This window comes from Entelurus aequoreus, linkage group LG16 (assembly GCF_033978785.1).
Source record: "Entelurus aequoreus isolate RoL-2023_Sb linkage group LG16, RoL_Eaeq_v1.1, whole genome shotgun sequence".
In the NCBI taxonomy this organism is placed as follows: domain Eukaryota; kingdom Metazoa; phylum Chordata; class Actinopteri; order Syngnathiformes; family Syngnathidae; genus Entelurus; species Entelurus aequoreus.
Window position 1 is genome coordinate 51,243,716 of NC_084746.1, and position 24,649 is coordinate 51,268,364.

Sequence of the window (24,649 nt, forward strand, 5' to 3'; positions counted from 1 at the left end):
GAGAAACAAATATATACAGTAACACAAAAACAAGCTGTCTCTGTGATCAATATGTGAATAATATGGTGTTAAATAAAATCAGTCCCTTGGGCACAAAACTGAAAATAATACAGCTCTCCAAAAAGTGCAATTCTGCTGCTATTTGACATAACTGTTTGTTATGATGCTTTGACATTTTTGCACTTTATTTCTTTATTGAAAGAAAGTTCTATGAAGAGAAAAGTTGTTTGCAAATGTGGTTACAATGCTAAAAAATGAAAAGTTAAAGCTAAAAAAAGAAATACACTTTATTGAGTTAACATTATTTCTTTATGGGGGAAAGATGTTATGAGCTGCAGAATATAACAACTACACTACCCAGCATGCAACGGGAGTTACGAGCATGCGCGGTAGCCCCGAAAATGTTGCCACGCTGTGAAAGTAAACGTCAAGAACTCAGCCAACACGCCTCGTTTGCATTATTTATAATTAGACAGACAACACATATACAGTGTGATTTTGTTTTGTTTACAAGGAAAGAAAAACAAAAGTTAAAAAAGGGAGATATGTTGTATATATATGTATGTGCTGCGGTTGCATTAAGAACGTTGCGCCAGCTGCCGTAAAGGAGGTGCGTTGCTAGCCTGGTTGCTATGTTTCCGGTTGGTCGTAAAAGTGTTCATGTGTTTTTACCCTGCTAAAATCTCTCAGTAAAGTTATTCGTTGGATTATACCTTTTGTTTCGAACTTTATTACACCTTGGAGCGCTTTTTCCCGTCCATTGTTTTCCTGCTTTCGCTATCTGCGCCTAATGACTGAGCTACATGACGTAATTTCTTGTGATGTCCCACGGAGCATTTCTGGTCGGGACGGGATTCCACTCTTTTTCTTTACTATAGTGGTCTTGATAACGGGTACCGGTTCTCAAAAGGTATTCGAGTCCGAGGACTCGGTTCTTTTCTTATCAAACAACCGGGAAAACCGGTTTCGAGTATCATCCCTAGCGACCGGGTGGGGGCATAGAGGTGGAGCAGCTCAGAGAGGTAAGGTGGGGCAAGACCACGTAAGGATTTAAAAATGAGTAAAATAATTTTAATATGGACTCTAAAAGACACAGGCAGCCAGTGGAGGGAGGCTAAAACAGGAGTAATGTGCTCTCTTTTTCTTCTTAGTTAAGTCGGGCAGCTGCATTTTGGACCAGCTGCAGACGTGAGAGGGAGGATTGACTAATTCCAAAATACAAAGAGTTACAGTAATCCAGCCGAGATGTGATACAGGCATGGATTACTTTCTCAAACTGTTTCCTAGAAAGAAGGTTTTTAACCTTGGCCAGCTGACGTAAATAAAAAAAAGCTGGCTTTCACCACTGTGCCAATCTGATGGTCCAATTTAAAATCACTGTCAATACAAAAGCCCAGGTTGGTGACCATGGGCTTAACGTGCAAAGCCAAGGGGCCAAAGTCAACAGGGGGGAATTCACAGCTACCACTAGGTCCAAACACTATTACTTCTGTAATAGTGTTTGGACTACCCCATCGATAAACTCTCACTTTGTCAGATATTTTAGTTTTTTTTGTATTATTATTATTAGGGCTGCAACTAACAACTAATTTGATAATCGATTAATCGATTAATAATCGGATAAAAGAGACAAACTACATTTCTATCCTTTCCAGTGTTTTATTGAAAAAAAAAACCTCACCATACTAGCACCATACTTATTTTCATTATAGTTTAGTTTAGTCTTTATTTGAAGGGACAATGTACAGAAACATTAAGCTCAAAGACAGATATGTTCTGTACCAGATTATAGCTAAATAGCTCATTTCCATCTGCAGTCCCTGGCTACCTAAATTAAAGGGATACAAAAATCATGCAATAAAATTATGACAATAAAAACATACACAAGTATTAAGAAAAAAGTCATAAAATGCCCTTTCATGGACACATACTTAATATACAATACAACCACACCTCATTTACATCATCACACAAAGACAATACGTGCTTTTGTTCACATCTGTCATCATTTGTAAAAACAACCAGGATTTTAACACACACACCTCACAATTTACAACAAAAATGCTCTCATGAATAAATATAATACACATTAGGTTGATGTGTCAAACATAATGCCCATCTTAGTGACCGTGTGAGCAACTTTGATTGCTCCAAAGCCACTTTTTAACTTCAATTGTGAATGAAGATTAATCTGTTATTGTTTCTCAGCTCTTTGTAAATGTTGCAGTTTATAAATAAATGTTTATAAAAATTTTTTTTTAAAAATAAATAAAAAGAGTAGCCTCTGCGCATGCGCATAACATAGATCCAACAAATCGATGACTAAATTAATCGCCAACTATTTTTATAATCGATTTAATTGATTAGTTGTTGCAGCCCTAATTATTATACAGACGAGCCCTCGCTTTGACATAGAACAACACAATTAATTGAATTTGAATTTCGATCACAATTTTGACTGCCATGATTAAATGAGGGTGATTGTGGCTGACATTAACATTTAAAAAGCAGGCTCTGCTGCATATCAAATCAAACACTTCCACAACCATTGAGGCAGAGAATAGCCCCGTGAAGCATGCGACCGCTCACGCCAGAGGCCATTGTGTATGAGCAAAAAACTCCCATCATCCTGTCAAACTGAAAGATTAAAATTATTAGTATTAACATTACCATGATTTGCGACACTAAATTGGCCCTAATATCAATCAATCAATCAATCAATCAATCAATCAATCAATTCCTTTATTGTCATTGTCATAATAACACTTAAGTCATACATGTCAACGAGATTTTGTTTGAGCTTTGTCCAGCGGCATAGAAACTGCATTAAAGTGCAGGTTGACCATAGTTCACAGTTTAGCATTGTCAGGAAGATGGCGAATAGAGGGGGCGTGGGGGTGGGAACAGTCAGATGTCTGATGGGTGTTACGTTGATGTTGCAGCAATGCAGTGTCCAGAGCACAATTATTGAGGTGGTGAAGAGTGAGGTAATGAGATGGTCCGGGGCAGCAAAGGGGCAGGCTGTTCATTTAGCAGTCTCACAGCCTGGGGATACAGACTGTGAGACATTCTGGTGGTCATGGCGCGAATCGATCTATACCTTCTTCCAGAGGGTAGCAGGTTGAAGAGGCCATGTGCTGGGTGGTATCTGTCCTTCAGGATGTTGTGTACTCGCTTTAGGCAGCGAGTTGTGTGCATGGCACTCATCTCTGGGAGTATCGTCCTTGTAATTTTCCCCGCCGCTTTAACCACTCGCTGGAGGGCCTGTTGGTTCGCTTTAGTGCAGCTAGCAAACCACACTAAAAAGCCATAAGTGAGGACACTGCTGATGGCACAGTTGTAAAAGTTAACCATTGATTTCTGCGGAATGTTTGCGCATTTTAGTTTCCTCAAAAAAAAAAGACGTTGTTGGGCCTTTCCGACTGTAGAAGCAGTGTTAATGTCCCAGCATAGATCTTCTGTTATGTTCACCCCTAAGAATTTGAAATGCTTGACCCTTTCTACTAGATTGTTATTAATTAAAAGTGGAGGGTGTTTGCTCTGCCCTTTCCTGCGGAAGTCTACAATTAGTTCTTTGGTTTTGTTAGTGTTAAGAACCAAGTTGTTGTTAGCACACCATGAAGCCAGCTGTTGGACCTCTGCATTGTATGCTGTCTCATCATTGTTGCTGATGAGCCCAAGTACTGTGGTGTCGTCGGCATATTTGACAGTGAGATTGGATGTTGAAGAGGCTATACAGTCATGTGTGAAGAGGGTGAAGAGCACAGGGCTTAGCACACAACCCTGTGGAGCGCCGGTGTTGATGGTGAGCGTGGCAGAAATGTGCTCGCCTATTTTCACATACAGTGTGCGATTTGTTAAAAAGTCCAAAATCCAGTTGCAGAGGAACTGAGTGTGAATGCTTGTCTATCTGTGTTGGCCGTGCGATGAGGTGGCGACTTGTCCAGGGTGTAGTCTGCTTTACGCCCCAGTGCAGCTGGAATACGCTCCAGCCCCGCCGCGACCCTAAGAAGGACACGTGGTAGAAAATGGATCAACAAAATTTTCCCGGGGTTGCTGCAGCCGATCGCTCCGTTTCACTTCATTTCACTTGCTTCACTTCCGTGGAGTCTTGGCATACGTTTATAACTACACTGCTGTTATTAGATGGCGACAGGTGTGGACAATATTGGAGACAGATGCAGTTGTCCCACCAAGAAAGTATACTGTAGAGGAGAATAATATTTGATTTTGCTTTCATTTGCTTTCATTCACTGCATGGATGCTTCTTCACTCATCTGTTCTGACTCTTGAGAGTGTTGAGGAGAGGAAACATGTGTCAAGCCAAGAAAGACGCCTACAGGAGTGGGGACTGGGTCCTGTTTAAGGAACTACATTGAGAAGTTAAAACAAAGCCTTTAAGCTAAAAAACAACCCCTCAGCTGGGAGAGGTCACCAACTGCAGGAAACCCACAACCCACCCTGCAGGTAACAATACACTGGCTGTGGACCTGAACAGCTTCTCCCGGTGGTATTCAGTCACGCGACTTTTGAACAGAAGTCAAATAAAATAGTGGTTCACCAAACCAACGCGGCTACTGTGTGCGAACTGAGAATGCAAGGAGCCTAGGTTTTGCCACTAAAATCAGATAAGAGTATAAAATCAACCTATGCAATATAATTAATCCCTATATGTTATCAAAAAAAGATTTGTCGAGTGATCTCTAGGATTATCCGTCGGTTGCGTTCCCAGACATATCGAACTATCTGATGCTCCAGATGTCAGTTTACACGACAAAACAGATTTAAACTTGAAAAATCATGGAGGTCTACAACTTCTTTGTGTGTGGCTGGGTCAAAGACATTGATATCAAGACTCTTCTAAACAAATGATGCATTGTTTTTGCTTGGGTAAGATTGTATTTCATGATTTAACTTTGCGACTTTCCTTGTAAACAAACTACTGTAGCACTTGATAGCCTTGATTCACTGTTTTTCATTTTCCCATTATGTTGACCACTCATAGAGATAATCGGTGATCACATTAAAGACCTGGGGCCGTATTTATCAAGCTTCTTAGAATTACTCCTAAGAAGTCTGCTAAGAGTTCACTTAAGAGTAAAGAAATTCTTCGCTGAAAGCTGCACTTAAAAGTTAGTTATCAAGCGTCTTACTCACACTTTCAGTGAAGTGTAGGACTGAATCTTAAGTGTCACACTCAGAGCTGAATTACGACATTACTATGTGCCGTAAACGCAATTTTAGGTGACGTCATTTCTGTGTCCATAGAAATGACCAATCACGGAAGGGAATCCCTTGTCTAAGAATAAAGAAATATCTTAGAAATATTTAAGTGGACAATGGGAGTGTATATTTTGACAATAAACTACAAAATAATACAAAACAATCAAACAATATTGGCAATGAATCAAAAATAAATGTTTCCTTTTCTTTCCTTTTTCTTTTCCAATTCAGATATCGAAGCATTGTGATGACCTTTAGTTCTGCTGTGAAAGCTCTGCTGCGAGATGTTGCTGATGAGATGACACCCCTTATTAAATCTGTGACAAAAATAATACCCGCTCTGTCTAAACGATACCGTTTGATCAGCTGCTCGTCATCAAACAAAGCCAGGACATCCTTTCGCTCCCTGAACGTTGGCGCACGTCTCTCTCGCCTCAGTGCCATCCCCCGCTGGCAACTCCTAACCACTTAGGACACCTCTGAAGGTCTGGGGCCGTACTTATCAAGCTTCTTAGAGTGCCATTTTACACTTAAGGTTGAGAATTTGCGAAATTTAGTCCTACTCTCAAACTTAAGAATAAAAGCTTTTTATCAACGTTCTTAAGTCTAAGAATCACTCCTAGTCTCCACGATATTTAAGAGACCTTCAGAGGTGTCTTAAGTGGTTAGGAGTTGCCAGCAGGGGATGGCACTGAGGCGAGAGAGACGTGCGCGAACGTTCAGGGAACGGAACAATGTTTTTTTTTATGATGAGCAGCTGATCAAACGGTATCGTTTAGACAGAACGGATATTATTTTTGTCACAGATTTAATACTTTTCGATTCCTTGTTGATTTCTGCATGTGTCTGCAGTGGGCTAGTATATATAGAGCCACCCACACCAGTTTCAAATTAGTTGCCTAATTAATGAATTGGAAAGAAAATGTTATGACAGTAGCGTATGTGTGTGGCCGTGAGGTGAGTGACGTCAGTGAGTGTGTGGGCGACAGAAGAGAGGGAGCGGTAGCGTGAGTGCCGGCGGGGACTAGTTTGTTTTGTATTATTTTGTAGTTTATTGTCAAAATATACACTCCCATTGTCCACTTAAATATTTCCAAGATATTTCTTTATTCTTAGACAAGGGATTCCCTTCCGTGATTGGTCATTTCTATGGACACAGAAATGACGTCACCTAAAATTGCGTTTACGGCACATAGTAATGTCGTAATTCAGCTCTGAGTGTGACACTTAAGATTCAGTCCTACACTTCGCTGAAAGTGTGAGTAAGACGCTTGATAACTAACTTTTAAGTGCAGCTTTCAGCGAAGAATTTATTTACTCTTAAGTCAACTCTTAGCAGACTTCTTAGGAGTAATTCTAAGAAGCTTGATAAGTACGGCCCCTGTTAAATATCGTGGAGAGTAGGAGTGATTCTTAGACTTAAGAAAGTTGATAAATAGCTTTTATTCTTAAGTTTGAGAGTAGGACTAAATTTCGCAAATTCTCAGGACTTAAGTGTAAAATGGCACTCTAAGACGCTTGATAAATACGGCCCCTGGTTTGTTGTGGAAGAAGACAGAAGTGGTCATGTAGCTGCACGGCTGGGTAAGTTACAGCCATGTTTGTCGCCTTGTTGTTGTTGCACGCACCGTTACAAGTACATGTGTTATTCCCCGTCTTCATCAAAATATAACTATAAATGTCAATATGTCAGTATGTGCTGAAAGCTTTATTTATGATCCCTGCCTTTGGTAAACGCTTAACTCTTTTTGGTTTTGTTCGCATTCGCTTTCTTTTAACCTATTAATGAAATACTCGTAGCAAAAATATATTTTAAGAGCAAGATAAAATACTAGAGATGTCCAATAATATCGGACTGCCGATAATATCGGCCGATAAATGCTTTAAAATGTAATATCGGAAAATATCGTTTCAAAATTATTGGTATCTGTTTCAAAGAGAAAATGTTTGACTTTTTAAAACGCCGCTGTGTACACGGACGTAGGGAGAAGTACAGAGCGCCAATAAACCTTAAAGGCACTGCCTTTGCGTGCCGGCCCAGTCACATAATATCTACGGCTACTCACACACACACACAAGTGAATGCAAGCATACTTTTTCAACAGCCATACAGGTCACACTGAGGGTTGCCATGTAAACAACTTTAACACTGTTACAAATATGCGCCACACTGTGAACCCACACCAAACAAGAATGACAAACACATTTCGGGAGAACACCCGCACCGTAACACAACATAAACACAACAGAACAAATACCCAGAACCCCTTGCAGCACTAACTCTTTCGGGAGGCTACAATATACACTCCCCGCTACCCCACCCCGCCCACCTCAACCTCCTAATGCTCTCTCAGGGAGAGCATGTCCCAAATTCCAAGCTGCTGTTTTGAGGCATGTTAAAAAAAATAATGCACTTTGTGACTTCAATAATAAATATGGCAGTGCCATGTTGGCATTTTTTTACCCATAACTTGAGTTGATTTATTTTGGAAAACCTTGTTACATTGTTTAATGCATCCAGCGGGGCATCACAACAAAATTAGGCATAATAATGCGTTAACTCCACAACTGAATATATCGGTATCGGTTGATATTGGAATCGGTAATTAAGAGTTGGACAATATCGGAATATCAGATATCTCTATAAAATACAATAATAATATTATAATAATTACTCAATGTGAAATAATAAACGTTGAAAGTATATCAAACAAACCTTTAACTAAGTGATCACTGCAAACTTGTGCGTTTTTTGACTCCGCTCCCTTGGACTGGAGTGTGTGCAACTTTTCTCGTCGTCGTTTTGTAAAATCTTGACATCTTTTGCCCTTCTTGATTACTTCTCTAGGAACTCGGAAGAAACTTTTATCCATTTTGTGATTCAAACTGTTTCAACAGCCTAAATTAACCCAAGTATAGGGCCTTTTTCTTTGAGGAAAGCAAAATACCGTCCAGAACACTTTGACAGCAGACGCTCACCTGACCACCACTTTGAGTCTCACACATTTAATGAGGTCAGGTGAATACAACCTATTGCCTATTCACAACAATCACCCAGCTCACCAACTGCCTCCCCCTTTCCCCCCTGAATCCCCACATGCACTGAAAATCTGTGAAAAGGATTTGTGCCAGCTTTTCCAAGAACAAAAGATCAGAAAAGCTTCAGGACCAGATGGTCTGCCTGTGAATCTGTGTAAGCAGCTGGCCCCCATCTTCACACAGATCTTCAACTCATCACTGGAGCTGTGCGAAGTGCCCTCTTGCTTCAAAGGCTCCACTACCATCCCAGTCCCAAAGAAACCTTATAGTCCGGAAATTACGGTATTCTTTATCTTCATCGGCCGAACTGCTTTGCGTTTTAAATGAATATAACAAAAGTAAACACCGTGTATTTTTGTATTTTTTATTTTTACATTATTTGTGGGGTTTTTCATGTCAAAAAGTTATTAATTTGACATATTGTCTGTAAATGTTTTGAGGTGTATAGTTAATTCCCATATGACATATTTCTGCTCACAGTCTTTGTGGATGTGTTCGGTTACCAAGTAGAGTATGTGCCCACCCAATATTGAACTCATTCTTACGCCTTTTGACGTTGGAGGACGAACAGCTAACCACTGTGCTAAATAGTCTGGAGCAGGGGTCACCAACCTTTTTGAAAGCAAGAGCTACTTCTTGGGTAGTGATTAATGCGAAGGGCTACCAGTTTGATACACACTTAAATAAATTGCCAGAAATAGCCAATTTGCTCAATTTACCTTTAACTCTATGTTATTATTAATAATTAATGATATTTACACTTAATTGAACGGTTTAAAAGAGGAAAAAACACAAAAAAAATGACAATTAAATTTTGAAACATAGTTTATCTTCAATTTCGACTCTTTAAAATTCAAAATTCAACCGAAAAAAAGAAGAGAAAAACTAGCTAATTCGAATCTTTTTGAAAAAATAAAAAAAAATAATTTATGGAACATCATTAGTAATTTTTCCTGATTAAGATTAATTTTAGAATTTTGATGACATGTTTTAAATAGGTTAAAATACAATCTGCACTTTGTTAGAATATATAACAAATCGGACCAAGCTATATTTCTAACAAAGACAAATCATTATTTCTTCTAGATTTTCCAGAACAAATTTTTTTCAAAGAAATTCAAAAGACTTTGAAATAAGATTTAAATTTGATTCTACAGATTTTCTAGATTTGCCAGAATAATTTTTTTGGAATTTTAATCATAATAAGTTTGAAGAAATATTTCACAAATATTCTTCGTCGAAAAAACAGAAGCTAAAATGAAGAATTAAATTAAAATGTATTTATTATTCTTTACAATAAAAAATGAATTTACTTGAACATTGATTTAAATTGTCAGGAAAGAAGAGGAAGGAATTTAAAAGGTAAAAAGGTATATGTGTTTAAAAATCCTAAAATAATTTTTAAGGTTGTATTTTGTCTCTAAAATTGTCTTTCTGAAAGTTATGAGAAGCAAAGTAAAAAAATAATGAATTTATTTAAACAAGTGAAGACCAAGTCTTTAAAATATTTTCTTGGATTTTCAAATTCTATTTGAGTTTTGTCTCTCTTGGAATTAAAAATGTTGAGCAAAGCGAGACCAGCTTGCTAGTAAATAAATACAATTTAAAAAATAGAGGCAGCTCACTGGTAAGTGCTGCTATTTGAGCTATTTTTAGAACAGGCCAGCGGGCTACTCATCTGGTCCTTACGGGCTACCTGGTGCCCGCGGGCACCGCGTTGGTGACCCCTGCTCTAACAATTATTATCTAACCACCCATGAAAACATGGCAGTATGTTCTTATGGCGGTGAAACATGGAGCGAAAGGCATCACTTATCAAGAAAAAGCTGTCATTTTAATACTAATAATGAACAATTATTTGATAACGTTTTTGTCTTTTTATTGGACTATTTCATCACAAATGACATCACGGTTCAGAGGATCTGTCAAATGTTGAAGTGTTTGTGTTTGACACCAGAGCTCTCTGACAGATATGTTCTCCTCTTTTTGCCAGCTTGTTGAAGACGGAGACCCACGTGCCCGACCACCACTTGGAGGCGGTGTACCAGACGGACACATTCCTGGACCGGGACTACTGCCTGCCGCAGAGCACCAGCTACAACTACTTGGACCCAAACTACTTCCCGGCCAACAGATGACAGAGCGGCAGGCGGCCGTAGCTCCAGGCTCTCTCCACGTGTCCCACAGGCGACTGTGCATGGCTCCATCGTCCAAGTCCAAGACAAGCGCTTCATCCCGCCGCCAGGCTTCAACGTCAGCAGGCAGGCGGTGAAGGCGGTGCAGGCAGGAAGGCGGTGCAGGCAGGCAGGCAGGCAGGCAGGAAGGCAGCGGCTTCCGTGCTGCTGCTGCTGCTGCTGCTGGTGGTCTATGACGGTCCTCCACCTCCCGCTCCACTTCAGCCAGGTTAATCAGCGGATCTGTAATTTGAAAACACTTTTTTTAAAGACAAAAACTAACTGAAGGCACGCTAACATTCCCGACTCCAGAAGGCTCCTCCCCCTCCGTGGTTGTCCGCACTCACCTCCATGTGCGATGATGGCATGGTCAAGCGCTTATGAGCTAACTGTGTCACGTCTCACATTTCACACGCCTGCCTCCTCTTCTTCTCTCCTGTGGTCAAACGTGTCAAATCCATCCCATCCTTTCTTGCTCTCATTCACAATCCAGCGTTTATGGTGGCCAGTAGTCGGCGCTAGTTGTTGTTTGCCAGTTGAGGGAAAATAACAAGACAGTCTTTGTTTTGATGGTCATTTTATTCATCTATTTAAAACAGATTTGAGGTGGCGCTCCACGGTGGACACCACTTTTTATTCACACACATTCAGTTTGTGCTTGACTAGACACGTCATCTCTTTGACCCCCTGCTTCAGTATTTGTGTATAAAAGTCTGTTCTTTATGTAAAGATTAAAAGTTCCTGTACAAAAAAATGCTAGAGAAAATAAAAGTATGTGAAAATAGTTTTTCTACACCTTTGTCTACCTTTTATTAAATACACCATTTATTTAAATACATGATTTTGCTCTTCATTGTTTTGCATTGTCACATCAACTGCTTTATTTAAAGAATATTAGTTTTTCCTCAAGTGTTTATTACTAAATATTTAGGCTTTATTAAAACATTTAAAAAAAAAATAATTGTAAGGATACGTCTTTTAAAACTACAAATGTATAATTACATACTTTTTATATGGTGAAAAACAGGGGTCCCCAAACTTTTTGATGCGGGGGACTCATTGGGTTAAAACATTTTTTGGCCGCCTATACTGTATATATATATATATATATATATATATATATATATATATATATATATATATATATTAAGGATGTCCGATAATATCGGCCTGCCGATATCGGTCGATAAATGCGTTAAAATGTAATATCGGAAATGATCGGTATCGTTTTTTTTATTATCTGTATCGTTTTTTTTTGTTTTTTTTTAATTAAATCAACACAAAAAACACAAGATACACTTACAATTAGTGCACCAACCCAAAAAACCTCCCTCCCACCATTTCTTTGTTATCAATATTCTGCTTCCTACATTATATATCAATATATATCAATACAGTCTGCAAGGGATACAGTCCGTAAGCACACATGATTGTGCGTGCTGCTGGTCCACTAATAGTACTAACCTTTAACAGTTCATTTTACTCATTTTAATTAATTACTAGTTTCTATGTAACTGTTTTTATATTGTTTTACTTTCTTTTTTATTCAAGAAAATGTTTTTAATTTATTTATCTTATTTTATTTTTTTTTTTTTAAAAGTACCTTATCTTCACCATACCTGGTTGTCCAAATTAGGCATAATAATGTGTTAATTCCACGACTGCATATATCGGTTGATATCGGTATCGATAATTAAAGAGTTGGACAATATCGGAATATCGGATATCGGCAAAAAGCCATTATTGGACATCCCTAATATATATACATATATATATATATTATATAATATAAATATATAATATATAAATATATATATTATATATATATATATATATATAATATACTGTATATATATATATATAATATATATTTATATAATATATATATAATAATATATATATATTTATATATATATATATTACATAATATATATATATATATATATTATATATAATATATATATATATAGATTATATATAATATATATATAATAATATATATATATTTATATATATATATTACATAATATATATATATAGATTATATATAATATATATATATAGATTATATATAATATATATATAATTATATATATATATATATATATATATATATATATATATATATATATATATATATATATATATATATATATATTATTCAGAGCGTGATGATGTCACGTTATCAATGGGAAAATGCCTTTTTAGACAATATGATTTGCCTGAGTGGCTAGGAGACACAGAGTAACAAGCGGTAGAAAATGGATTAGAAAGATCAGATTAGACATTTTTTTTAAAAAAACAACATTTTTTAAACTTTTGACATCCCGTGGGCCGGATTTTGGACGCTGGCGGGCTGTATCCGGCCCGCGGGCCGTAGTTTGGGGACCCCTGGTCTTTAAAAAAAAAAAAAGTACTTTGTTTAAAGAATACCCTTTTTCTCAGTGTGGTTATAGTACACCTTTTGTAATAAAATACATTAACAAGTGTGGGAATTTTTTATTTATTTCATAGTTTTGTGCATATTTAAAAATGTTGATTCCGAATAACCTTTCTAAATTTCCTAATCTTGTCAGGACTATAAAAAGAACGAGTTAAAGAAACCTCATGCAAACTAATTTAATATCGTTATGCTCTGCGACCACCAGAGGGCGCCGTCACATGAGTTTTCCCAGAGTCGTGTACAAAGACCACACAAGCGTGAGTTCACCTCTTCACACACCAAACATGAAAATAGAAGTCCAGCCATGAAAATGTAGAATATTTATTGAAATAAATATGAGTTAGCAAGCTTGCAAACACACTAATGAGCTGTTTTTGCCATCAGCGAGCGCACAACAGAGGCAATAAAGCTTGATTTGGGAGCCGTACATGCTTTTTAACGATACATAACCAGAAGATGTGAGCAGTCGGAGTTGCACTGCAGGAGCTGTCAGTCACCTTTGACCTCCCCTCGCTCACTCAGCGTGTGGAAGAGAGAGAGAGAGATGGAGGCGATAACCAGGAGAACATCAACTGGAACATGCACAACACTGGATGGATAAAGACTCCCCGTGTGCGTGTGTGTGTGCATGTGTGGTGTGTGTGTGTGTGTGTGTGTGTGGTGTGCATGTGTGTGTGTGTGTGTGTGTGTGTGTGTGTGTGTGTGTGTGTGTGTGAGAGAGTCATTCAGAATGTGTGACAGGAGGTCTCCATCACCTGGCAAATCTGAGCAAACACTTCATCGGGTGATCTCTCAGCATCAATCTGCACAAAGAGAAAATGGGTTATTATTATTATTATTATTATTATTACTTCTCTTTATTATCTTCAAGAAAAGGCTCACTGTAAAAAAAAAATCAATATCAAGTTGTAAATGTGTTTATTTCAGTAGTTTTATTATATATGTAAAACAGTTATTGTCACTAATTAGCTAGAATATTATGATTTATCATTTTTATTATTATTATTACAGTATTAGCTCCCAATAGTCTATTGGTGACTTTTTTGACCTATAACTTTGGTTCTACAAACCCCAAAACCAGTGAAGTTAGCACCTTGTGTAAAAGGTTAAAAAACCCCAGAATACAATAATTTGCAAATCTTTTTCAAACTATATTCAATGAGAAACTTTGTTGGTTTTTTTCAAATATTAGCTCATTTGGAATTTGATGCCTGCAACATGTTTCAAAAAAGCTGGCACAAGTGGCAAAAAAGACTGATAAAGTTGAGGAATGCTCATCAAACACTTATTTGGAACATCCCACAGGTGAGCAGGCAAATTGGGAACAGGTGGGTGCCATGATTGGGTATAAAAGTAGATTCCATGAAATGCTCAGTCATTCACAAACAAGGATGGGGCGAGGGTCACCACTTTGTCAACAAATGTGTGAGCAAATTGTTGAACAGTTTAAGAAAAACCTTTCTCAAGCAGCTATTGCAAGGAATTTAGAGATTTCACCATCTACGCTCCGTAATATCATCAAAGGGTTCAGAGAATCTGGAGAAATCACTGCAGGTAAGCAGCTAAGCCCGTGACCTTCCATCCCTCAGGCTGTACTGCATCAACAAGCCACATCAGTGTGTAAAGGATATCACCACATGGGCTCAGGAACACTTCAGAAACCCACTGTCAGTAACTACAGTTGGTCGCTACATCTGTAAGTGCAAGTTAAAACTCTCCTATGCAAGGCGAAAACCGTTTATCAACAACACCCAGAAATGCCGTCGGCTTCGCTGGGCCTGAGCTCATCTAAGATGGACTGATACAAAGTAGAAAAGTGTTCTGTGGTCTGACGAGTCCACATTTCAAATTGTTTTTGGAAACTGTGGACGTCGTGTCCTCCGGACCAAAGAGGAAATTAACCATCCGGATTGTTATAGGGGCAAAGTGTAAAAGGCAGCATGTGTGATGGTATGGGGGTGTATTAGTGGCCAAGACATGGGTAACTTACACATCTGAGAAGGCACCATTAATGCTGAAAGGTACATACAGCTTTTGGAGCAACATATGTTGCTATCCAAGCAACGTTACCATGGACGCCCCTGCTTATTTCAGCAAGATAATGCCAATCCACATGTTACATCAACGTGGCTTCATAGTAAAAGAGTGCGGGTACTAGACTGGCCTGCCTGTAGTCCAGACCTGTCTCCCATTGAAAATGTGTGGCACCTAAAATAGCAGAAGGGAGACCCCCGGACTGTTGAACAACTTAAGCTGTACATCAAGCAAGAATGGGAAAGAATTCCACTTCAAAAATGTGTCTCCTCAGTTCCCAAACCTTTACTGAGTGTTGTTAAAAGGAAAGGCCATGTAACACAGTGGTGAACATGCCCTTTCCCAACTACTTTGGCACGTGTTGCAGCCATGAAATTCTAAGTTAATTATTATTTGCAAAAAAAAAATTAAGTTTATGAGTTTGAACATCAAATATGTTGTCTTTGTAGTGCATTCAATTGAATATGGCTTGAAAATGATTTGCAAATCATTGTATTCCGTTTATATTTACATCTAACACAATTTCCCAACTCATATGGAAACGGGGTTTGTACAATAAAGATTATTTTGAAGATGAGTATGATGAAGAGTGACCGTGTGCAGCAGGTGGTTGCGGTCGTAGTGATCCAACACGGGTTGGGCATCGCCCCAGAAGCTGTCCTCCCTCCCGTAAGGGGCGCCGTCTCGCTCCGATGCTGATATTTGACGACTCTGCAGACGAGCGGACAGGATGTGGGCGGAGCAGCTGAGCAGGAAGACAGCGGCGGGCTCGCCCATCTAACACACACGCAGGGAAGGATGCTTACTTCCTGTTTGGATCACTTTGATAACGAGCGGCGGCGGCGACTTCCTCACCTTGGCCTCGTACTGCTGAGCCTGCTGCTCGTCCGCGGGGAAGCCGCTGACCACCACGCCCCTGCCCTGACGTGACAGCGCCGCCACCGCCTCGCACAGCACATCCAACATGGCCGCCTGAAGCCAGAGACACACGTACACATTTCTTTATGTTTGCTTCTACACACACACTGATGACTTTGTCCTAACATGGCCTTTTTCTGACACACACACACACACACACACACACACACACACACACACACACACACACACACACACACGCACACGCACACGCACACGCACACGCACACGCACACGCACACGCACACACACACACACACACACACACACACACACACACCGATTCTTGTATTTATTACCTTCATGAGACCTCAGAAAAATGCCTACCTCTTTAAGACCAGCCTTTCTAGATATATAAAGATGTGTATTTACAACATTAATAATATATACATACTATGCAAATATAAAAAAGCTTGTTGTGTTGGAATTTCACAAGAAAAAGGTCACAATTTTACAAGAAAAAGGTCACAATTTCACAACAAAAAGGTCACAATTTTACAAGAAAAAGGTCACAATTTCACAAGAAAAAGGTCACAATTTCACAAGAAAAAGGTCACAATTTCACAAGAAAAAGGTCACAATTTCACAAGAAAAAGGTCACAATTTCACAAGAAAAAGGTCACATCTTCACAAGAAAAAGGTCACAATTTCACAAGAAAAAGGTCACAATTTCACAAGAAAAATGTCACAATTTTACAAGAAAAATGTCACAATTTCACAAGAAAAAGGTCACAATTTTTACAATAAAAAGGTCACAATTTTACAAGAAAAAGGTCACAATTTCACAAGAAAAAGGTCACAATTTCACAAGAAAAAGGTCACAATTTTACAAGAAAAAGGTCACAATTTCACAAGAAAAAGGTCACAATTTCACAAGAAAAAGGTCACAATTTTACAAGAAAAATGTCACAATTTCACAAGAAAAATGTCACAATTTCACAAGAAAAAGGTCACAATTTCACAAGAAAAAGGTCACAATTTCACAATAAAAAGGTCACAATTTCACAAGAAAAAGGTCACAATTTTACCAGAAAAAGGTCACAATTTCACAAGAAAAACTTTGAATTTTGGCAGTGTTATAATAAAAGTCGTCATTTTACTACAACGCAAGTCGAAATTTTACAAGAAAAATGTTAACATTTGTGCAAAATTAGGATACAAGTTGGAATTTTACTCAATAACAGTTGCAGTTTTACAAAAAAAAGTTTAAAATTTGGGCAAATTAATGAAAAGAGTCGTAATTTTACTCGGCAAAAGTCGCAATTTCATAAGAAAACTTTAAAATGTTGGCAATGTTATAACGATAATCGGAATTTTACTTGGCAAAATTATGACAAAATGTTTTTCTTTCTCACTATTTTACAAGAACAACAAAATAATTTGTCAATATTGTGATACAAGTCGGAATTTTACAGGACAAATGTCACCATTTTGCATTGAAAAGTAATAATTTGACATGAAAAAGTAATCATTTTAAGAGAAAATACTGCAATATTATAAAAACATAAATAATATTAAAATTTGTTCCCAATTTTATAGGAAAATAGTTGACACATTGTGAGAAAAAGACTGCTTTTAGTTAATTTATTTAAAAAAAAAGTTTTTGTTTGTAATTGGTTTTTAATCTTTATTATTTACTTCAAGTTATTACAGTATGTCTCCATATATGTCTCCATATATATATATATATATACATACACAACCGTTCAAAAGTTTGGGGTCACCCAAACAATTTTGTGGAATAGCCTTCATTTCTAAGAACAAGAATAGACTGTCGAGTTTCAGATGAAAGTTCTCTTTTTCTGGCCATTTTGAGCGTTTAATTGACCCCACAAATGTGATGCTCCAGAAACTCAATCTGCTCAAAGGAAGGTCAGTTTTGTAGCTTCTGTAACGAGCTAAAGTGTTTTCAGATGTGTGAACATGATTGCACAAGGGTTTTCTAATCATCAATTAGCCTTCTGAGCCAATGAGCAAACACATTGTACCATTAGAACACTGGAGTGATAGTTGCTGGAAATGGGCCTCTATACACCTATGTAGATATTGCACCAAAAAGCAGACATTTGCAGCTAGAATGGTCATTTACCACATTAGCAATGTATAGAGTGTATTTCTTTAAAGTTAAGACTAGTTTAAAGTTATCTTCATTGAAAAATACAGTGCTTTTCCTTCAAAAATAAGGACATTTACATGTGACCCCAAACTTTTGAACGCTAGTATATATATATATATATATATATATATATATATATATATATATATATATATATATATATATATATATATATATATATATATATATATTAAAAAAAAAAGTTTTTCAATTTCATTTCGATTTCTTACAAACACTTGTTATTACATATGTTGACCAGAGGGGGAGCACTTCAAGTTTTTACATACACTTGTTATTTCATATGTTGACCGGAGGGGGAGCACTTTTAAAACCGACACACAAATCAATTACAAAAATCCCTCCTTTTAGGGACCACCTTAATGTTGATAGATTTCACCACCAGGGGGTGCAAAAGAGACATTCTCTATTAGATGCAATGGTTTTCTGTTTTGGGACCATGATTTATGTCATCACTTGTTCACCGGTCCTCTTATGGAAGCTACTTTTCTTTGTTGATGTCTCAAGAAGGGTAGAAATACAAGAACACACACACACACACACACACACACACACACACACACACACACACACACACACACACACACACACACACACACACACACACACACACACACCATATGGTGGGGCGGTTATCAAACCCCTTAGGACAGTGGTCCCCAACCTTTTTGTAGCTACGGACCGGTCAACGCTAGAAAATTTGTCCCACGGACCGGGGGGCGTGGGGGGGTGAATTTTAATTTTTTTTTCATTTTTTTTTCATAAAGAAATACAATCATGTGTGCTTACGGACTGTATTCCTGCAGACTGTATTGATCTATATTGATATATAATGTATATATTGTGTTTTTTATGTTGATTTAATTAAAAAAAAAAAAAAAAAAAAAAAAAAAAGTTGTTTTTTTTTAAATTTCTTGTGCGGCCCGGTACCAATCGGTCCGCGGACCGGTGGTTGGGGACCACTGCCTTAGGAGACATTGACTTGAAATTTCTCACACTTGCTCCACAAAACACCTATTGTAAATTTAGGGGCTTAGCCGAATCACTACTCATGGGCACTGACGAGCACCCGTGTGGAAAATCTGTAAAAAAAAAAATGAGCAAAAGAGGCGGGACTTAGCAACCAACTGTGTGTACTATAGATCATAAAGTGTGCGTCTAAAGATGACACAACTTTGTATTCTAGCATGTCTTCAAAAAAGCATTTTGAGCTTCCATTCAGTTTTTTGCAGGTTTAAAAAAAGTTCCGTTTAGCTCCGAGGAGTCTTGTGTTCTAACGAGGCCCGATCAGCAGACTCGCTGGCGAAGAAGGCGACGTCGTCCAACTGTACGCGCGTTAGACGTGACAAACACAGCACGGATATGTTGCTAGGCAACCACACCGCAGCGTCGTCACCGCATCCTCAGCGGTCCCACGCGTCCTTCCACAAGTCTCCTGATGTTCAAAGCACAATTAGTGGACGTAAACAAGAGGGCAAAAGCGCCCCGGGATGATCAAGTCAGGAGTCTCGTGGGCTGTGAGGGGAATAATAATACACAAATAATATTGTGCTGTTGTATCTTAGAGACAATCATGTTATAGTCTCCCTTTAAGAAGAAATTCACCTCAGGTCTGTGGAAAAGTGCTTAGTTCAAACACTTAAAACTGTCAGTTGTCCTTTTTGTGTTTTGCATTGTCATATTTTTCCTATATAGTAAATGTAGAGTATGTGTTGAGTTTTGGTGGTTTTTAAAAAACTATATATATATATACACACTACCGTTCAAAAGTTTGGGGTCACCCAAACAATTTAGTGGGATAGCCTTCATTTCTAAGAACAAGAATAGACTGTCGAGTTTCAGATGAAAGTTCTCTTTTTCTGGCCATTTTGAGCGTTTAATTGACCCCACAAATGTGATGCTCCAGAAACTCAATCTGCTCAAAGGAAGGTCAAACTCTTTTCAGATGTGTGAACATGATTGCACAAGGGTTTTCTAATCATCAATTAGCCTTCTGAGCCAATGAGCAAACACATTGTACCATTAGAACACTGGAGTAATAGTTGCTGGAAATGGGCCTCTATACACCTATGTAGATATTGCACCAAAAAGCAGACATTTGCAGCTAGAATAGTCATTTACCACATTAGCAATGTATAGAGTGTATTTCTTTCAAGTTAAGACTAGTTTAAAGTTATCTTCATTGAAAAGTACAGTGCTTTTCCTTCAAAAATAAGGACATTTCAATGTGACCCCAAACTTTTGAACGGTAGTGTATATATATATATATATATATATATATATATATATATATATATATATATATATATATATATATATATATATATATATATATATATATATATATATATATATTAGGGCTGCAACAACTAATCGATTAAATCGATTAAAATCGATTATAAAAATAGTTGCCGATTAATTTAGTCATCGATTCGTTGGATCTATGCTATGCGCATGCGCAGAAGCTTTTTAAAATAAAATAAAAAATAAAAAATTTAAAAAAAAATAATTTTTTTTTTTTTTAAATAAACCTTTATTTATAAACTGCAACATGTACAAACAGCTGAGAAACAATAATCAGAATAAGTATGGTGCCAGTATGCTGTTTTTTTTCAATAAAATACTGGAAAGGATAGAAATGTAGTTTGTCTCTTTTATCCGATTATCAATCGATTAATCGAAGTAATAATCGACAGATTAATCGATGATCAAATTAATCGTTAGTTGCAGCCCTAATATATATATAACATCATACTCGGCGGTCACTCGAACGAATATGACGATCCTCCTGGTAGGGGTGTATCCCTTTATGGAGGATGCCTGCGCGTGACTTAGTTTGGCATGGGGAGACTGGTGCACAGACAGTCACCACACGATCCTTGACAGAAAACGGGTCAGGGTCCAGTGGCATGGAGTCCAAGACGACTGGGGACCCTTTTCTGCTGCAGCCTTCTGCCGCCGTTGCGGTAGTATCTTAAATCTACCGTCTTACGTAGAGATGTCCGATAATATCGGTCTGCCGATATTATCGGCCGATAAATGCTTTAAAATGTAATATCGGAAATTATTGGTAGCGTTTTTTTATTATCGGTATCGTTTTATTTTTTATTTTATTTAATTTTTCTATTAAATCCACATAAAAAACACAAGATACACTTACAATTAGTGCACCAACCCAAAAAACCTCCCTCCCCCCATTTCTTTCTGTTATCAATATTCTGCTTCCTACATTATATATCAATATATATCAATACAGTCTGCAAGGGATACAGTCCGTAAGCACACATGATTGTGCGTGCTGCTGCTCCACTAATAGTACTAACCTTTAACACTTAATTTTACTCATTTTCATTAATTTCTAGTTTCTATGTAACTGTTTTTATATTGTTTTACTTTCTTTTCTATTCAAGAAAATGTTTTTAATTTATTTATCTTATTTTATTGTATTAATTTTTTTTAAAAGGACCTTATCTTCACCATACCTGGTTGTCCAAATTAGGCATAATAATGTGTTAATTCCAAGACTGTATATATCGGTATCGGTTGATATCGGTATCGGTAATTAAGAGTTGGACAATAACGGAATATCGGCAAAAAGCCATTATCGGACATCCCTAGTCTTCCGCTTGCTCCGCCGTGGAGGTCTTCACCGTATCCCTGGCTAGGGGGCAGTCAGGTACTCCAAGACCCCATAGAGTGAGCCTCCACTGCTGGATGCACTTTAACGTCATGCCCAGGACACATATAACATTTATACTAGCTGGAAACATATTTGCATCCAAAATGTGGCCTGGAGGCCCTTTATGGCCCACAAATTGCTTTTTTTTGGCTTTTATGGAAACAATAAAAACAATTCACTACTAAATGATTATATATGACATAATCATTGGCTATATCACCTGTAATGCCTAACACTGCTTCTCAAATGGGGAGACTAGTGTCCCTGGTGGTACTTGAAGGTACTCCAGGTGGTTGAAAATACAATTATCAGTCCCTCCAGGAATTTGCAATGTCTCGGTCGTACCAATTCATGCAAATGATACGAATTATGCCCAAAGCATGCAACTGTCCCACATTTTTTGGCTAATCAACAACATTTTCGCCAATCAAATTATTCTCCGAGCGGCGTACGTCAACTGTGTTGACTTTTTGTATATATATATATATATATATATATATATATATATATATATATATATATATATATATATATATATATATATATATATATATATATATATATATATATATATATATATATATATATATATACTAACTGGCCATCCATCCTTCCTTTGTTTTGGCTTTTATGTACCGTATTTTTCGGACTATAAGTCGCAGTTGTTTTCATAGTTTGGCTGGAGGTGCGACTTATACTCGGGAGCGACTTATGTGTGAAATTATTAACACATTACCGTAAAATATCAAATAATATTATTTAGCTCATTCACGTAAGAGACTAGAGCAGGGGTCGGCAACCCAAAATGTTGAAAGAGCCATATTGGAGCAAAAATACAAAAACAAATTTGTCTGGAGCCGCAACAAATTAAAAGCCATATTACATACAGATAGTGTGTCATGAGATATACATTGAATTGAGATGATTTACAGGAAACTAAATGAGCTCAAATATAGCTACAAATGAGGTATAATGATGCAATATGTACATATAGCTAGCCTAAATAGCATGTTAGCATCGATTAGCTTGCAGTCATGCAGTGACCAAATATGTCTGATTAGCACTCCACACAAGTCAATAACATCAACAAAACTCACCTTTGTGCATTCACGCACAACGTTAAAAGTTTGGTGGACAAAATGAGACAGAAAAAGAAGTGGCATAAAACACGTCCTAGAAAGTCGGAGAAAGTTATACTTGTAAACAAACTAAGGAGTTCAAGGACCGCCAAAATGAGTAGGACAAAACGGCGCTCGCCAAATACTCGAATCAGTGAAGCATGTTTAATATAAACAGTGTGCTTTATAACAATTAGGGAGGTTTGTGTCATGTTTGTCCTCCTACAAAAACCATATTAAAACAAAAATATATATTTTTTCCCCTCATCTATTTCCATTTTTCATACATTTTTTAAAAAGCTTCAGAGAGCCACTAGGGCGGCGCTAAAGAGCCGCGGGTTGCCGACCCCCGGACTAGACGTATAAGATTTCATGGGATTTAGCGATTAGGAGTGACAGATTGTTTGGTAAACGTATAGCATGTTCTATATGTTATAGTTATTTGAATGACTCTTACCATAATATGTTACGTTAACACAGAGCCGGCCCAAGGCATAAGCGTACTAAGCGCTTGCTTAGGGCCCCGCGGCCACCCGGGGGCCCCCAAAAGCAATTAACAAAAAATTCTTATTTTTTATTTTTTGCATGTACGAGTCTGAGTCAGACTCGTACATGGCAGTGATTAGTATTAATAACAAAGTCGGCCATCAGATTTCTTACAGTGATGTCATAAATGACTTTGCCTCCAGAAAAGCCAGGAAGCCCAGGTTTTAAGGAGTGGGTGGAGTGGTGTGGGTGGTGAAGAACAGAGGAACAAAACTGTGATGTGATGGTCAAATGTGTGAATTAAGGACCTTAATTTAAGGTAGTTTATTTTGATTTTTTCCCCCAAAATGTTTTGCACATCGTTATGTACATTTACATAGTTTTAATATGTAGTAACTTTATATTTGTTTATAAACCGTTATGTTACCTTGTTTCTGGTAACTCTGTTCATTAATATTATCTAAGTATTTGCTTGATATTTAATTTAATTATGTTGTTTTTTTGTACAATTGAATTTGTTCCTTTTTATATATATTTAAGTGATTTTATTGTTGCACTTTATTGTTTTTCTTGCACTACGAATTATTTTTGCACATTGCTGTTTCAGGTTTTTGTTACCAAAAATAATAAAGTGAATCAGAATCAGCTTTATTGTCCAGTTATGTTTAACACACATGGAATTTAACTTCAGTAGACTGCGCTCTCTTTGTACAAAGTAAACATTAAATATGAACAATTACCTAAAAATATAAACTAGTAATTAAAGACTAATATGTACAAGACTGATGAGACAAGATGACACTTTTACTGTAAATACAAAGCTTTATCACTTGGACTGTTCAACCCCAGGCCACTTTTGTAGCTGAATGTTTTCTACATTTTAAGATTAGGAACCATATGTGGCACTCTGGACATCATTCGTTCATTCATTGGTATTATTTATGTTCTTAACTGGGCCACCCCCATATGACATGTCATTTGTAAAGACATGCCAGGCTGATAATAGGATCATGTAAACAACACTGCCAGAGCCCCAATGAGTTTATAGTAGGTGTGTGAATGATCAACAATCAATATTATTGGCAGAAATAGAGGGCCCCAAAATCAAATTTTGCTTAGGGCCCCATGGAGGCTTGGGCCGGCACTGCGTTAACATACCAGGCACCTTCTCAGTTGGTTATTTATGCCTCATATAACGTACACTTATTCAGCCTGTTGTTCACTATTCTTTAGACATTTTAAATTGCCTTTCAAATGTCTATTCTTGGTGTTGGCTTTTATCAAATACATTTCCCCCAAAAATGCGACTTATACTCCAGTGCGACTTATATATGTTTTTTTCCCTTCTTTATTATGCATTTTTGGCAGGTGCGACTTATACTCCGGAGCGACTTATACTCC

General features: G+C 37.4%; 2 protein-coding genes across 6 annotated transcripts in view; one reads left to right on the top strand and one right to left on the bottom strand.

Annotated features, from left to right (window-relative positions):
• Positions 1-11,220, top strand: part of zzz3 (zinc finger, ZZ-type containing 3) — a 45,772-nt gene extending 34,552 nt beyond the window's left edge. For all 4 annotated transcript variants that reach the window (XM_062023285.1, XM_062023288.1, XM_062023286.1 and 1 more), the window contains one exon: positions 10,256-11,220. In XM_062023285.1, the coding sequence (XP_061879269.1) occupies positions 10,256-10,400 (145 nt within the window). In that variant the 3' untranslated portion in view covers positions 10,401-11,220. The remainder of the gene's footprint in view (positions 1-10,255) is intronic.
• Positions 11,221-13,184: 1,964 nt separating this feature from the next.
• Positions 13,185-24,649, bottom strand: part of ak5 (adenylate kinase 5) — a 129,424-nt gene continuing 117,959 nt past the window's right edge. For both annotated transcript variants that reach the window (XM_062023291.1, XM_062023290.1), the window contains 3 exons: positions 15,769-15,885; positions 15,508-15,690; positions 13,185-13,682 (listed from right to left, as the gene is read on the bottom strand). In XM_062023291.1, the coding sequence (XP_061879275.1) occupies positions 13,605-13,682; positions 15,508-15,690; positions 15,769-15,885 (378 nt within the window). In that variant the 3' untranslated portion in view covers positions 13,185-13,604. The remainder of the gene's footprint in view (positions 13,683-15,507; positions 15,691-15,768; positions 15,886-24,649) is intronic.